Source organism: Gambusia affinis, linkage group LG18 (assembly GCF_019740435.1).
Source record: "Gambusia affinis linkage group LG18, SWU_Gaff_1.0, whole genome shotgun sequence".
NCBI classification, from domain to species: Eukaryota; Metazoa; Chordata; class Actinopteri; order Cyprinodontiformes; family Poeciliidae; genus Gambusia; species Gambusia affinis.
The window spans coordinates 23,396,114-23,412,010 of NC_057885.1; the positions used below are offsets into that span (position 1 = coordinate 23,396,114).

Below are 15,897 nucleotides of genomic sequence, written 5' to 3' on the forward strand. Positions count from 1 at the left end.
GGTTTACTGGGTTATTGGGTTTACTGGGTTTACTGGTTCTGTTCTGGAACTCAGTTCTTGTCTTGAGAGACCATGAACCACGTGATATTTATTATGTGTTTCTGCTTTGGTTTTATTGTTTTATTGATTATTTCATTTATTTATTGTGATCAAACATGTGAATGAAGTGAAGAACCGATTCGCTGTGGAACTGAAGCCACGCCCACTCTGTCCTGGATCTGCTCTCTGATTGGCTCACCGCTTCATTTCTAAAACTGTAGTAATGACTTTTATTGTTGATAAAACTGAAACTACCTGAATGTTTCTGATCAATAAAGACATTAAAAGTTAATTTTTTTTCCCCTGTTTTCTTTATCAAATCAAGTAAATTAAAGTTTCATCAATATAATCTGAAATGTTCAGACAGAAACTGAAACATTTTTACAGATTTGTCCTGGTTTTCTGTTTTAAACTATTGAAAATCTAAAATAATCTTACCAGACCAAGGTGTTGGAGTGGCCTAGTCAAAGTCTAGTGCTGAAGCCTGACCTGAGTCTGAATTAAATCAGTTCAGCAAAGAGGGTCAAAGGTCATCAAACTGACGCTAGCGAGTCTGTGGTCGGGTTTAGGGCGTGAAAACTTTCCCTGGTCGGGACAGCTGGGAGGGAAAGTTCTGTCCTTTAGTAACAGAAACCATCATGTGTGTTATAAACTTTATTTATCATAACTCAAACTGATGGGATGTGAAAACTTTTCCACAACCTGAACAGAAAGTAACTGCATAAACATTCTCAGTCAGAAATAATAGAAACCAAAATAAATCTTAAATGTTGGACAGAGAGAAGCTCCACGACCAGAACCAGCTGGAGTTCCCCAAGGCTCCATCCCAGGACTCCCCAGCTAACAACAGGCAGCTAACAGCAGGTAGCTAACAGCATGTAGCTAACAGCAGGTAGCTAGCAGAATGTAGCTAACAGCATGTAGCTAGCAGCAGAACCAGAACCAAACATGGAAAAGCAGCATTCAGCTTCTATTCACGACAATCTAGTAAACTGTTTAACAGCTGAAACACTGAGTTCCTTTTGATCCAGAATAACCGGATCATCATAAAATCTGGTCTGGATTTCAACACGTCTCTGTTTTTCTCTCTGTCAGTGGTTTGAACTTTGACTCTTCCGGTTTCCATGTGAGGCTCTTTGAGTGGCTGATAAACGGCCTCACTGAGCGACAATTAGCCCAGAACAACGACATACAGTGTTAACCTGAATTAATCTGAGTTAATCTGAGTTAATCTGAGTTAACCTGAATTAATTTGAATTAATCTAAGTTAACCTGAATTAATCTGAGTTTATCTGAGTTAATCTGAGTTAACCTGAATTAATTTGAATTAATCTAAGTTAACCTGAATTAATCTGAGTTAATCTGAGTTAATTTGATTTAATCCGATTTATTGTCCCTCACTCCGGTTGTCCAGTCGATCTCCAGAGTCTCTGCAACAACAGCAACCTACAGCAGGGGGCGGGGCCAGGCACACTTTACCAGGTTACCATGGAGACAAACAGGAAGCAACACAAGCCATTGCCATGGTGACAGTGTTGTTTTTACTGTCTGATCTAATCAAAAACCTGAGGCCCGGTTCTGTTCTGACCCGATACCAGCTCTGGTTTCAGCTGGCAGCGCCTCACATGCTTCTCCGGTTCTGGTTCAGAGTCCAGAACCGGAACAGAACAGACTGAATGGACTTGAGGACGGCTGCCAGTACACTCTCCTGCAGGGGCACATGTCCACTGGTCTGGGTCTGGTTCTGGTTCTGATCAGGTTCTACAGTCTGCTGCCTGTCGTCTCCATCTAACCCTTTAATGAGTTACAACATTTAATTTCCGTTTGGGATCAATAAATTTCTCTGGAACTGATTCAATTTGATTGGACCTGATCAGAACCGATGGGCTGCAGACTGACTCTGTCCTCAGTCCGGTTCCTTGAAGAGAAACAAATGAATTAAAACCAGCTGCGATGCTTCAAGAAAGATAATAATAATTTATTGAATAAACAAAATTAATTATTTTATTTTTATTCATTAATTTTGATAATAAACAGAAATACTTGTAGAATAGTTTACCGCATCAGTAAAGAAAAAATATATAAAACTGTTTAAAACCTATTTAAAGGTGTTTGATTTTAAAATGTGATGTTAATCTGCCAAATGAGCCAGAATATTGAATATGAACGTTATGTTTACTGTTGTGCTTCTAACTATTTTTGTTAAACACCGCCATCTAGTGGCCGTTCTTGGTAGTTGTCAAAACGCAGTAGAAAAGCAGCACAGTTGCCGCCACATGGCTTTTCCTAGGGTGACCAAACGTCCGTATTTCCCGGGACATGTCCGTGTTTCACGTCCTGAGGAAATGTCCTGTTTTTTGCAGGACCCGGTCCAACGTGTCGTGGTCTCAACCCCCCTGCCCCCGGTCAAACGTACAGTTTCACAGAAAAATTGATGTCAGTAAATTCTGTAAGATGTCGTTTCTGAGTCTGTGGAGTTTCTGCATATATTCTCTTCAGCTGTTTGGATAGTTGGTATCATTTGGCTGGCAAATGTAGTTAAATCTGTAAAACAAGTTGAGTTAAATGCAGGCTGGATTATTGCAGAATGAGTTAAATCTGTTCTCCATCAGAACTGGGTCAGCTGAGGTTCTGTTGGGTCCAGTTTAACTCAGAACCAGGCTGTGGTTTTGATTTTTCTGACCTAGAATGTCTAAACCTGAACATTTATCATCAAGTTGAAAAAGTAAAACATTCAAACTAAAGAGGTCAGAAATATAAAGTCAGTTCTTGTTTTTTTTCAGTCTGAGGCGTGGCTCTGATGTCGGACGTATCTGAGGCGTCGCAGCTTCAGCCGCTGCTCAATTCAGTTATTTTATCAGATTTAACAAGGAATATGTTTTCAAACCCTGAACTTTCACACAGAGAAACACAAACAAGTTTTGGTTTCTAAACAAAACTTCATGTTTTAAAAAACAAAACCCAATGTTCAATTAAAAAAACTCATTTATTCCCTTTAATAACTTTAGTTGTTCTTTTCATTAATGTCTTTATTCACAGTAATAAAAAACAAAACCCTCTACATTCAGTCAACATTTGATCAGAAATCAGCAAAACAAACATTTAAATCTTAGGCTGCGTTCACATTGCAGCCTGAAGTGACCCGATTCTCACTTTTTGTGTAGTGTGAAAGTGTCCCGCAGTAGAGGGCGCAATAGCGTCAGCGTTCTCAGTGTTCCACCAATGGCCATAAGAAGAAGAAGTGCTCAGCGTTTACTGAAGTAAACATGGATGTTAACAGCAGAGCACAGCTTTACATATTTGAAGTTGTTGTCTGACTGGAGCAGCAGATTAACAACTTAATCCTGATTACGGTCCGTCATGGTGGCTGTTATACTTCCTGTTTGCGCGTATCGGGACGCAGAATAGTGACGTTTGTCGAATATCGGTGACCTTCAGGTCAGGTGAACATGACCTTGACATTAGGTCACATCTGAAACGGAAACGTAACGGATAAGTGACCTGAGTCACATTCAAAAAGAATCCGACTTGTGCTGTTTAGATTGTTTTAAAAAGATCGGATGCAGGTCGCATTATGTCAAAAAACAAAACAAAAAACAATCGTCTTTGGGTCACTTCAGTCTGCAGTGTGAACGCAGCCTTAGTTCTGGAAAAACGTTAACAAACAAACCTGATCACAGTGATACTTGGTAAACATTTCACTCACTGAATTTTGAACAATTGCAACAATCAAACGTCAAACTTTGTTCCTGATCCGGATCCAAGCAGCCAAAGTTCTGGATTCTGGATTCAGGTTCTGGTCTGGGAACAGAACCGGTTCCTCTGCAGAACCGAGGAGTCTGTTGATCTGAAGGTTTGGGCGATGAAAAGCCTTCAACAGAACGAAGAGCAACAATAAGAACAAACCACAGAGTGAAGAGTTCAGCTTTAAATCTGAATGAAATGTTTCCATTTAGAGTCAAACTGCTTAAATATTTGCAGAAGAAACAGAAAAAAAACTGATTCCCAGAAAAAATTTAATTGAAAACTGGACTAAAACAACTAAAAACAATAATAAAATGAATTAGTTCACTGTCTCTTGAAGTAAATAATAACAGAAACCTGAAATGTACAACATATTGACTAAACATTATTATTAGTTCGTCTCCAGGCAGAAAACTCCAGAAAGCAGATTAATAACTTAATCCTAGTTAAGGATTAACTAACTAGGATTAAGTTATTAATCTGAGGTCAGCAGGTCAGCAGTCCTGACCTGCTGACCTCTGGAGGAAGGAAGTTCCTGCCGTCAGCATCAACACATGGCCGACTTGTGACAGAGTGACCAACCTGCTGATCAGCAGGCTGTTGGTTGTGTAAGACAGGAAGTACTGAGGCCTTAACTTGTGAAATAATAAAATGAGTTAATATTAAAATAAAATGTTTTGTTCTCAACTCAGAAAGCAAAGAGTGATTGACAGCGCTAAGACCCGCCTCCTGGCAATGACTGTTTCTAGTTAGCACTGAGAGAAAGCAGAGGAGATTTTTTCTTTTTTTTACAGATTACATGTCTCATAACAAATAGTGACGATTTAAAAAAATACGTAAACAATATATTCCGGCTGGATACGGAATATATTTTGGAGAATATATTATTTTCATGGAGAAAATAATATATTCTCAGAAGAAATTTGACTCACTTCCTATATTTGTCTGGATTTTCTTATGACGCAAATGGAAACCGGACCAAGACAAATGATGAAGAATGAAAAAACAAAAAGGCAAAGATGGAATCTGGTCCGTTGACCTGAAACAGAAACAGGAAAAGTCCAAATTAGTTAACGGAAAACATTCATGTTGACAAGTGATTCTGAAACGTTCTGGTTCCTGCAGACTCACCGATCGTCACGGTTTCCTCCTGTGGCGTCGGAGTGATGAGGTTTCTGTGAGGAACCGTCTCTATCGCCGTGGAAACAAAGTTTGGATCTGAAACAGCAACAATAACAGGACTGATTAGGAAAACTGCAACAGATCCGGATCAGAACCTGCAGCTTGGACCCGTTCCTCACCAACAACAAGCAGAAGTTCTGTGTCTATCCCGAGGCGTGGGATGAAACATCGGAACCTGCCGTGGTCCTGCAGGCTGACGTTCCTGATGGTCAGAGACACGTCTCCTCGCCTCAGGCCGTCCTGGGACAGAGACGTCCTCTGGATGTACGTGTCCATCATCATGTCTCGGTCCGTCTTCCTGAAGCGGTACACGAACACGTACTCCACACGCTTCTGAGGGCCGGACGGCTTCAGGTCCGGTCGGGACCACTCCACCGTCTTCCCCACGACGTCCCACTCAGGATCCACCTGACACGGGAGGACGACGTCATCTCCAGGAGCAGCTACGATTGGCTGAGATGAACCAATCAGATGGAGGCTACCTGGAAGCACAGGGAAGATTTTATTATAACATCAATACAATACATAATTCTAGGGTGATGTCACACTTCCAGGAACTTTGTCACCGACAGCCATCTTGGTAGGCAGTTGCTACGACAACACTAAATCAATCAATCAATCAATCAAATTTTATTTGTATAGCACATTTCAGCATCAAGGCATTTCAAAGATCTTTACATCAAATCAAATAGAAACACAATGCAACAGAAAATCAATAATCAAAACACATTAAGTCAGATTCCATCAATAAATTTGTAATTGATCACGTTTCAAATACAATCCTAAACAAGTTGGTTTTTAGTCAAGTTTACATCCATAAAAGGTTTACCTGTTACACTCCTACTGTGTTATATGGAACAAAATACCTGTCACTATTTTTATTCCCACTCGCTCACAATCACACAGTTTAAAATGATGTAAACAAGCTTAGAACCAGCTCCTGCCTCCTTCCTAACTTATAAACAATATAAGTACTTTACAGATATTAATCTATCGCAATATTTGAGTAATACTAAGATAAATATCGGTGATATATATTGTAGTACTTACCTGCTAGTTAAGACACGTTTTTATTACATGTACTGACTCCACCGGTCAGCAGGATGCTAAAATACAATGTTAACAGGAGAAACTTGTGTTGCTAGAACAGTAAGGTTTTCATGTTAAAGTTTGACTATTTCCTTTAGCTTTCCATTAAAAACACATCATCCTATCAGCTCCACTTAGGGAGGCTCAGGAGACGATTTTAGGAGGATTTGTTTTGTTTCTGGATTCCTGATTCAGTTTTTAACATTGTGAGACCAAATTGATCAACAGGTTACCTTGAACAAGAGTCCAGGAAAAGCAGAAAGTAGAAATCCACAATGAAAACATCAACATCCCAACGCCTGACTGGAGACCTGAGCCAAAGACAAACTGGGCAGTTTGTCCAAATAAGTCCAGATCAGTCTTTGTTTTAGTGAAGGTCATGAGAGGACGGCGTGACATTCGTAGGGGAGAGTCAGTCTTTTGTGATGAAACAGTGAAGTATTGTATCCAGACATTAGAAACAGTTACAACTGTATTTATGTCTCTGTGGTTTGATACAAACTGACAGAGAGATTTGAGGTTTTTCAGCAGATGCTCCACAGCAGCTGGGAAAACAAAATCAGTCAACTTATCTGGCCAAATATTTGTAAGCTGATACTTTTGCTATTTTTTACCTTCTAAAGTCCAAAAGCTAATTTATGATCTAGACTTGAGGTGTGCAAACATCATTCAAGAGATTTAAAAACATGTTTTTGTGGTCTAATAACACATCATCAGTGACAGTAAAGACAACAACAACAACAACAACAACACAAAATTACTCTGAGGTTTTCATTGTGTCTGTGGTTTCCTGACGGGTATTCCCCGATACTTTGTTTATTGTTGTTCTGTAAAGTACCTAAAGGCATCATCCTAGTAAAAGTAAAACTGCTGCAATCAAAATAAAATGTCGGATTTTGAACAATGAAACAAGTATTAGTGTTTAACATGAGTACTTAAATGTGAGATAGGATTTTATTATAATAATTTAAATCATTATGATAAAGGTCCATAGGAATGCGATTAAGAGTTACACCAGTCAGTGAAACATGTCATCAGCCTTCTAATGATTCACTGCTGATTCACTGTTGAGTAAAACTGTAAAATCCAATTAATGCGAAAAACACAAGAGTTATGAAACTATAAAAACACATAATCATAAATTAAACTCCACTTAAAAACAAATTTAAAGTTTTTTCTAAACTCAGTCCTCTGAACTTAACGTTTGTTTATCACCGCAGAAACATTTATTATTATAAAATTATATAATAATAAATGTTTATAATAATATTATTATTATTAATAATAATAATAATATTATTATTATTATTATTATTATTATTATTATTATTATTATTATTATTATTATTATTATTATTATTATTGTTGTTATTATTATTATTATTATTATTATTATTATTGAAACTCACCGTGAACCAGAGTGCAGTAAAAATCCACGATGAAAACATGAGCGACCAGGAACATGTTCAGACGAGACTGGACGGCTTCCGTGAGTTTACAGCAACTCACACCTACCCGGAAATTACGTCACCGCGGCCCAATGGCAACTCACAATACGGCGAAAAGTTCTGTAGAACTGTATAGTGCCATGTTTTTAAAATGTCCAAAGTAACAATAAAAATTTTCGAAAAAAAAAAATTTGTGAGTGGCAACTGTAATCAAAATACTGAAAACATGAACCTCAACATTTAAAGCAAGAAATGTTAAAACACATTTTTAAGTTCTATTGGTTTTGTTTTAAGGCTATATTTTTTTAAAACTAAAGAGGTCGAAGGTTGAAGCTGTGGATCTATAAGTTAAATATTTTTAATACAGTTTCAATCAGATTGATTCTCTGGATGGATTTTCTCAGTCATTCTGTGAGCAGATGGACAAGATGTAATGAAACACAATTTATTACACAAAAACCTTTTTATTAACAGAAAAAATACCCAGGTAGGTTGTAAATATAGCAAGTGTCAATAAAACAATTTAATGAATATTTTTCTATATTTTGTATGACAATAAAACATTCATGTGAAGTTAAATTCAGGAGAGGCAGAAGAAATATAACATAATATAAAATATAACAATATGAAACCAGTTAAAGTAGGAGGAGTTTGTCCTCTCTTTGTTTTTCACATCAACAAAACTAGGTAATAAAATGTATAGCTGACTAGCGCCCCCGTGTGGAGCGCTAGTTAAAATCTCTTATTAACAGCCTCTTTAATAGCATTTGTTTGATCATATGCTAAAACTAAAGTTGTTTTTAAGATTGTAGCCGTTATTTTATGTTGTAAACCTTTTAACATTATGCTTTGTGTGAATAGCTGTTACAATGAAACTATGATTTTATTGCAATGAAACCTTCATGTTCATCTGTAAAGTCTCATCCTTCATCAGGCGGGTTACGCTACAGTTTTTAATTCACAGAAGGTTAAAAAGAGAGACGATGGAGTTGATGCTAATGCTAACCTGCTTCTCCTGTTGTAAAAAAAAACCCTCATTGTTGCCATACTTTCTGACACATTAACACATTTATGCATCATCTGTCGGACTTCAGCCATGTTGGAGGATTTTAGATTTGACTTTCAGAGCCAGAAATCAGATTTGAACAGTTTAATCTGTAATAACTAGCAGTCAGTAATCTACTCCACTGTAATCTCTATATTTTATTTCTACGTTCTTGAATCTTGTAGATGTTTACATTAAAATGTAAAGAATAGCAATTCACCCATCCAGTGTTCAGAGATATAAATCAGTCATTTTTCCCTCTGATCGTTTATTGACAGGTTTATGCTAAAATTAATGGACTTTTCACCATAACAGCAAAGTGAAAACTCTACCATAAAAATGCTTTATGCCAAATAATATGACATATATGGAGTTCTAAAGTAGATATTAAAATAAATCAGAGCATTTTGTCTGCATTTACAAACAAAACAGCTGGAAAAAATGAGAAAAGCAGTAAATCAATATCATGTTTAAGATGCTTTAACAATCCACACTTTGCAGTTTGTTACATATTCAGACTAAAAGCAGGACAGTAAGAAGTGCAGGGAGATTCAGGAGGTACAATAAAAACACACTGAAAGCAGAGCAGAGAAAAAACACTAATGATCCAGATATAACAGTTATTAATGGTTCATTTAGAAATAATCAGAAACTCCAGCAGATTCTGGTGAAATCAGAAACAGAAGAGATAAATGTCATAATAATGCAGCTAAATGTGGAAAAAAAAAGAAATTAGAGATTCTCATCACACATCAAACATTAATAAAACCAACAAATATGAAAAGTAGCTCCACTAAAACAGCTGATCTCTCAGCAACAATAATGGAAACTAAAGGAACTGGGACTAAAATACACATTTTAACCAACTGGACCTCAGATCACTGCTGATTATTCTGGGTTAATGAACTCAGCAGAGGAGTCACCAGGACAGGACAGTGAGAAGTAAAGACCAACTCCAGCATGTAGAGGCCCAGTGAATCTGGTCTGGACTCTGTGGAGGAGAGTCATGGTACCAGAGACGCTGTAGAAACACAGAATACCTGCTCTGTGGTCCAGATACACTCCCAGTCTGGAGGAAACTGGACCTGGTGCTGCAGTGTTGTTGTGATAAAATGTGTAACTGTCTGTGTAACCATATAAAGACCAAGATCTGTCATTGAACCCAAAGGCTTCTTTTCTGTTGATGTTCTTGTATGAAACGGCTACATAAACTCCACTCCCAGTCTGCTCCACCTCCCAGTAACAACGACCAGTCAGACTCTCTCTGCTCAGGACTTGATAACAATCAATGAATCTGTCTGGATGATCTGGATAATCTTGTTGCTGGTTCGTTAATGTTACTTTTCTGTTCTGCTCAGATAATAACAGATATTTGTTTGCTGTGTTTGGATCCAGAGTGATTTCTTGTGAATATTTTAAGAATTCATCTCTTGTTTTTGGTTCTGACAGAAGAACATCAACTTCACTAATTGCCTGTTCGATGTTTCTCCATGTGTCTCTCAGGATTTTCTGTAGTTTGTCTCTGAGCTCTGACACAGCTGCTGTCACGTCCTCAAAGTGTCTCAGAGGACGGATGTTGATGCTGGATGAGTGTGTAGACTCACTGAGTGCTGGCAGTGAGGGGTAGTTGAGGAGAAACTGGGTGTGATCCTCTGTGTGTGAGAGCTGCTCCAGCTCAGCGTCTTTCCTCTTCAGCTCAGTGATCTCCTGCTCCAGCTTCTCCTGAACATCTTTGACTCGACTCACTTCAGTTTCCTGCTGGGATCTGATCTGCTGCTTCACCTCAAAGCTTCTTTTCCAGAGAAAACGGATCAGCTCAGTGAAGATCTTCTCACTGTCCTCCACTGCTTCATCAGCAGAGACATTGATGGCCTCCACCTCCTGTTGAAGCAGCTTCACATCTTTCTCTTCGTCCTGGATTCTCTGATGGATTTGTTGTCGACTCTCCTGGAGCTTCTTCTGCTTCTCAGCTCTTTCTGTTGCAGCTGGGACTGTTTCATAACCATCCATCAACATCTTCATCACCTCATCATGACGAGAGCAGATGTTCTCCATGAGAGTTTTGGAGGGATTCACCAGTTTGTGTTTTTTAAAAGCAGGAGATTCATAATGAGGCTGAAGATGTTTCTCACAGTAAGAAATTAAACAAACCAGACAGGACTTGACAGCTTTCATCTTCCTCCCACTGCAGACATCACAGCCCATATCTTCAGGTCCAGCATAGCAGTGATCAGCTGGAGCAGCTTGGAGTCCAGTCTTCTTCAGATCCTCCACTAAAGCAGCTAACATGATGTTTTTCTCCAGATCAGGTCTTGGTATGAACTCTTTCCTGCACTGAGGGCAGCTGTGGTTTCTCCTCTGATCTTCTCCATCCCAGTGGTTTTTAATGCAGTTTTTACAGTAACTGTGTCCACAAGGAATAGTCACCGGATCCTTCAGTAGATCCAAACAAATTGAACAAGAAAAGTTACTTCTGTTTAGTAGAACTATTCTCTGCTCCATTTCAGCTCTCAGTAATAGTGACTCTGAATTTCTCTTCAGTAGATCAGTAACGACTGCGTAGTTTCCTCTTCTGTAGAACAACAGCAGCTCTGAGCTCTGATCTAAACATTGTGTGTTGCTGCAGTGAATGAGGCCTGGAAGCTGAAAACTTCCAGGTCTGAACAGAGATGTGTTGGCAGGATGCAGCCTAGGAGGAGTTATCAAACCTCGGGAAACACTGTGAGGAATGTCTTCCACTGTGCCGGCTTGTTTTCTCAAGTTTCTCTGTGGAGAACAGAAATCAGAAAACAGATTACTTAGAAAATGCTTAAAGTGGAGAAGAGATTTCAGTTTTCACCTGTTTATGGCTATTTTGAAAATGTTGAATGCTGCTGAAGTAATGTTACTCCTTATAAAAAATAAGGGTTGGACTTGATGAATTAAGACTGATGAATATGAGACTTACCCCATAAAATGTTACATAATTAAATATTTCATGCTCGCCTGATTGACAGCAGATGTCAGTTTTCTAGCTGTATTTTCTTCCAGCTTGGTGAACTTAAGACCCTTGGGTTGACTCTCCTTTTCCTTTTGTCAGGTTCATCTACATTATACAGAAAAAGAAGAAGAAAGACAATTAATTGTAGATTTTACACTCAGAGCGGAGAACGGGGTAAACAAGACTTCATCCCAGTCTTCCAAACCCACACTCTGAAAAACGCTCTTCTGCATTACAGTTTTTTTTCTCAGAGTGATCCTTTGTTACAAGATTAGCAGCTGTTAACTAGGGGAGAGGCAAACAGAAAACCCAGCTGCCAACACTGTTACAAATCTTTTCTAATACAATAAAGTTTCTAGTCTTGATGCAGCTGTGGCCTCAGGCGCCGCTCCCATCTCTAAGGGTCGTAAAGCATGACCCTTGACCTTGCTAAGATATTACCAAAGCCAAAGATTTGAGAACAACAAACATGAAGCTACCGAGTTGCTTGTCAACAGATCAAGAAACTGACAGACTCCATGAATGAAAGGCTTATAACTGTTATTGAAAAGAAGGGTGGCAATATTGGTAACTGATTTATTTTTTAAATGTTTGTCAGTTTTGAATTGTATGCTTATTATTCTTTAACGGATGACAATGAACAAGAAAGATGGGAAAATGTTCCGTTTTAATTCAGTTGCATAATAATTCTGCACACTAATAGTTGCCCGATTGGCAGGAGAAAGTCCGAACTGGAGCTCCTCTTTCTTCTAAAAAGGTTTTAAAAGCCCTTTATTTCTATTAGATCTGCTCTGACTGGGGTAATAAAAACCTGATCCATCTGCATTAAGTTCAGTTTCAGCATTAAGTTAGATTTAATTTTATTATTAAATATTCTGTGACACTGAATCGAGCTGCACTGACCCCTGCTAAATCCGACTCATCTGTTGTATGAACTCTGCGTTGTGTAATGGGCAAAAAATAACCACACTGGCACAGCAAACTCAATAAATGTCACTAAAGTGGGAATTAAATACCCACACAGTGCTGCCCTAAACATAAAGCAGTTGGGGAACAATATATAACAACTTGTGAGTTTGACAAACATACTTTTTAGGACATTTTGAATGTTTTAATACACAAACAGATGACAGTTATGTGCGCTCACCTCTCCTCAGCGCGAACTGAGGGCAGCGAGCTCGAGCACACAGGATATGACGCGGAAACAGAAAACAAGAAAATAAAAGCTTCTCCGCCAAAATAAAATATAAATCAAAAACTAAGAAAAACAAATAGACATAGATGAGGATGGATTTGAGGTGAAATATCAACAGTTTTACACACTTGCTACAGAAGCATATCATCTTATAGGCCTTTAGAGGTGACTTTCGTTCCTATCCAGTTTTTCAACAGCAGTAAAACAGTTTTAGTGCACAGTATGCAATTAATGGAAATATTAAGAGGTTTCCTTAGTCCAAAGTTATTTATGTAAGTTATTCCTCACTAAAACATTCCATAGATCAGAATGAAGAGCCAGCTAAGATTCCAGAATTTACCCAAAAAGCCAGCTCTTTGAAATTAGCTCTATTAATTAACGATGATGATAAACCACCTCAGCAGAGCTGCAGCTGATTGTTGATCATGCAGAGGAGCCCCAACCAAACACTGAGTACATGAGCTGATAAACACATGATTGTATTAAAATCCTTTATTATTGATCCCAAACACTAAACATTGAAAGAGATTTTTTTTCTGTAACCTATAATCATCAAATTTATCAGATTTTCTTTTTTAAAAATAAACTCAGTTTTGGTTGAATGAATCTATTTAATAATACACATATATTTGAATTTAAATAATGAACAAAATTAAGTTTCTGACTGTAATCTGTTGTAGTACATTCGCATAAGTCAGCTTCGTGTTCTGTTGAAATTCTGGCGGGATCTTGGTAGCAAACCTGGACCCAGGTGGACAGCAGGTATTTGGCGCCATCTGGTGGCCAACTTTCAGGTTTCTCCGCAGTATTATCTCAGCCTTGTCTTCCAAGTATGAGTCCTCACACAGATATAAAACCCGGTAGATTCAGTGTCTGTTGGGTCTTTTTAGGACCATCTTGGACTCCAGCCGTCAGGAGACAGAAAACAAATCTCAGCCTGAAGCAACAAAAACTCTGATAACTCAGTTTGTTCTCATCTGAAAACCACGACTGATCCTGCTATTTGGAAATGTTTAAAAACTTCCTCTGAAGAATAACTTTTCTTACTGACATATGATAATAAAATGTAATAAAACACGAATGTTGTGTTCTGTGTTTTTCTGTGTATTTATTTCTAGTTTTCCTGTGTGTCTGAGTCTCTGTGTTGTCCTGTCTCCCCGTGATTAGTTCCCAGGTGTGTCTCGTTTCCTGATTACCTCATGTGTATTTAATGTCACCTGTGTCTCCGTGTGTTTGTCGGATCCTCGTCACGTCTCGTCCTCTGCTACTCCGTCGTCCTGCTCCCTGAGATCTGGTTTTTTGTCATTAAATTCATTATCTTACAATCAATCCGGTCCAGCTGCGTTTCTGCCTCACCTCCACCACCGCTAAACATGACAGAAGGATCCGACCACAAACGAGGTGAGGTAGCTACCTTTTTGGCTCAGTTGGACCGGGAGGTTTTTCGGGGGACTAGACTGGTCTTGGCACCCCCCGGATACGGTCCCCTCCGTTACCTCCGCCAGGGAGGCAGGCGACCTGAGCCGCCGGTGGACCCGGCCCCTGGTCGCTTCCCGAAGTCTGCCCGGAAGAAGCGGCGTGAGCCGCCGGTGGATCCGGCCCCTCGTCGCCTTCTGGGAACACCACCTCCGCTGTCAGCCCGGCAACAGCGACGTGAGCCGCCGGTGGACCCGGCCCCTCGTCGCCTTCCGGGAACACCGCCTCCTCTTCCTGCCCCGAGAAAGCGACTTGAGCCGCCGGTGGACCCGGCCCCTGGTCGCTTCACGGAGCCATTACTTCCCCCCGCCCGGCCCGGGCGGCTCGCCCCGCCCCGCAGCGGCCCGGCGGCTCGCTCGCACTTCCCCGCAGCGGCCCCGGCGGCTCGCCGCACTTCCCGCAGCCGGCCCGAGGCGGCTCGCGCTTCCCCGCCAGCCGGCCCGGCGGCTGCCGCCCTTCCCCGCAGCCGGCCCCGAGGCGGCTCGCCGCACTTCACCCGCAGCCGGCCCCGAGGCGGCTCGCCGCACTTCACCCGCAGCCCGGCCCAGCGGCCAGCGGACTTCCTCCGCCCGGCCCGGCGGCCAGCGGACTTCCTCCGCAGCCGGCCCCGAGGCTGCTCAACGGACTTCCTCCGCTCCTGCCCTCAGTAAGTCCCCAGTTTCCTAGTGCCAGTCCCCAGTTTCCTAGTGCCAGTCCCCAGCTTCCTAGTGCCAGTCCCCAGCTTCCTAGTGCCAGTCCCCAGCTTCCTAGTGCCAGTCCCCAGCTTCCTAGTGCCAGTCCCCAGCTTCCTAGTGCCAGTCCCCAGCTCCTTCCCAGTGCCAGTCCCGAGCTCCTTCCCAGTGCCAGTCCCGAGCTCCTTCCCAGTGCCAGTCCCGAGCTCCTTCCCAGTGCCAGTCCCGAGCTCCTTCCCAGTGCCAGTCCCGAGCTCCTTCCCAGTGCCAGTCCCGAGCTCCTTCCCAGTGCCAGTCCCGAGACTCCTAGTGCTTCCCCCGAGACTCCTAGTGCTTCCCCCGAGACTCCTAGTGCTTCCCCCGAGACTCCTAGTGCTTCCCCCGAGACTCCTAGTGCTTCCCCCGAGACTCCTAGTGCTTCCCCCGAGACTCCTAGTGCTTCCCCCGAGACTCCTAGTGCTTCCCCCGAGACTCCTAGTGCTTCCCCCGAGACTCCTAGTGCTTCCCCCGAGACTCCTAGTGCTTCCCGAGACTCCTAGTGCTTCCCCGAGACTCCTAGTGCTTCCCGAGACTCCTAGTGCTTCCCCGAGACTCCTAGTGCTTCCCGAGACTCCTAGTGCTTCCCGAGACTCCTAGTGCTTCCGCCGAGACTCCTCGTGCTTCCCCCGAGACTCCTAGTGCTTCCCCAGAGACTCCTAGTGCTTCCCCCGAGACTCCTAGTGCTTCCCCCGAGACTCCTAGTGCTTCCCCCGAGACTCCTAGTGCTTCCCCCGAGACTCCTAGTGCTTCCCCCGAGACTCCTAGTGCTCCTCGTCGCCGCCCCCGTGCGGCCCCAGAGACTCCTTGTGCTCCTCGTCGCCGCCCCCGTGCGGCCCCAGAGACTCCTTGTGCTCCTCGTCGCCTGCACGGCCCCAGAGACTCCTTGTGCTCCTCGCCGCCGCCCGTGCGGCCCCAGAGACTCCTTGTGCTCCTGCCGCCGCGTGCGCCCCAGAGACTCCTTGTGCTCCTCGCGCGACGGCCGCCCGGCC

General features: G+C 41.8%; 3 protein-coding genes across 4 annotated transcripts; 1 reads left to right on the plus strand and 2 right to left on the minus strand.

The window, feature by feature from the left end:
* Positions 1-3,034: 3,034 nt before the first annotated feature.
* On the minus strand, positions 3,035-7,526 carry LOC122821069 (butyrophilin subfamily 1 member A1-like). Its single transcript, XM_044098935.1, has 5 exons — positions 7,464-7,526; positions 5,085-5,447; positions 4,915-5,001; positions 4,716-4,822; positions 3,035-3,910 (listed from the first exon to the last, which is right to left on the minus strand). The coding sequence occupies exons 1-4, from the start codon at positions 7,516-7,518 to the stop codon at positions 4,719-4,721; spliced, it is 609 nt and encodes a 202-aa protein (XP_043954870.1). The 5' UTR covers positions 7,519-7,526; the 3' UTR covers positions 3,035-3,910; positions 4,716-4,718.
* A 420-nt stretch (positions 7,527-7,946) lies between these two features.
* LOC122820955 (tripartite motif-containing protein 16-like) lies at positions 7,947-11,632 on the minus strand. Of its 2 annotated transcripts, none has more exons than XM_044098705.1 (2): positions 11,533-11,632; positions 7,947-11,313 (listed from the first exon to the last, which is right to left on the minus strand). In XM_044098705.1, the coding sequence occupies exon 2, from the start codon at positions 11,047-11,049 to the stop codon at positions 9,436-9,438; it is 1,614 nt and encodes a 537-aa protein (XP_043954640.1). In that variant the 5' UTR covers positions 11,050-11,313; positions 11,533-11,632; the 3' UTR covers positions 7,947-9,435. The 2 variants fall into 2 exon arrangements, with proteins under 2 accessions (XP_043954640.1, XP_043954639.1); XM_044098704.1 differs by having other exon boundaries at positions 8,101-11,311; positions 11,495-11,625.
* Positions 11,633-11,891: 259 nt separating this feature from the next.
* On the plus strand, positions 11,892-14,864 carry LOC122820710 (proline-rich protein 2-like). The gene is made up of 3 exons (XM_044098280.1): positions 11,892-11,933; positions 14,228-14,678; positions 14,737-14,864. Exons 1-3 carry the CDS (start codon positions 11,892-11,894, stop codon positions 14,862-14,864), a joined length of 621 nt encoding a protein of 206 aa, XP_043954215.1.
* Positions 14,865-15,897: the final 1,033 nt, after the last annotated feature.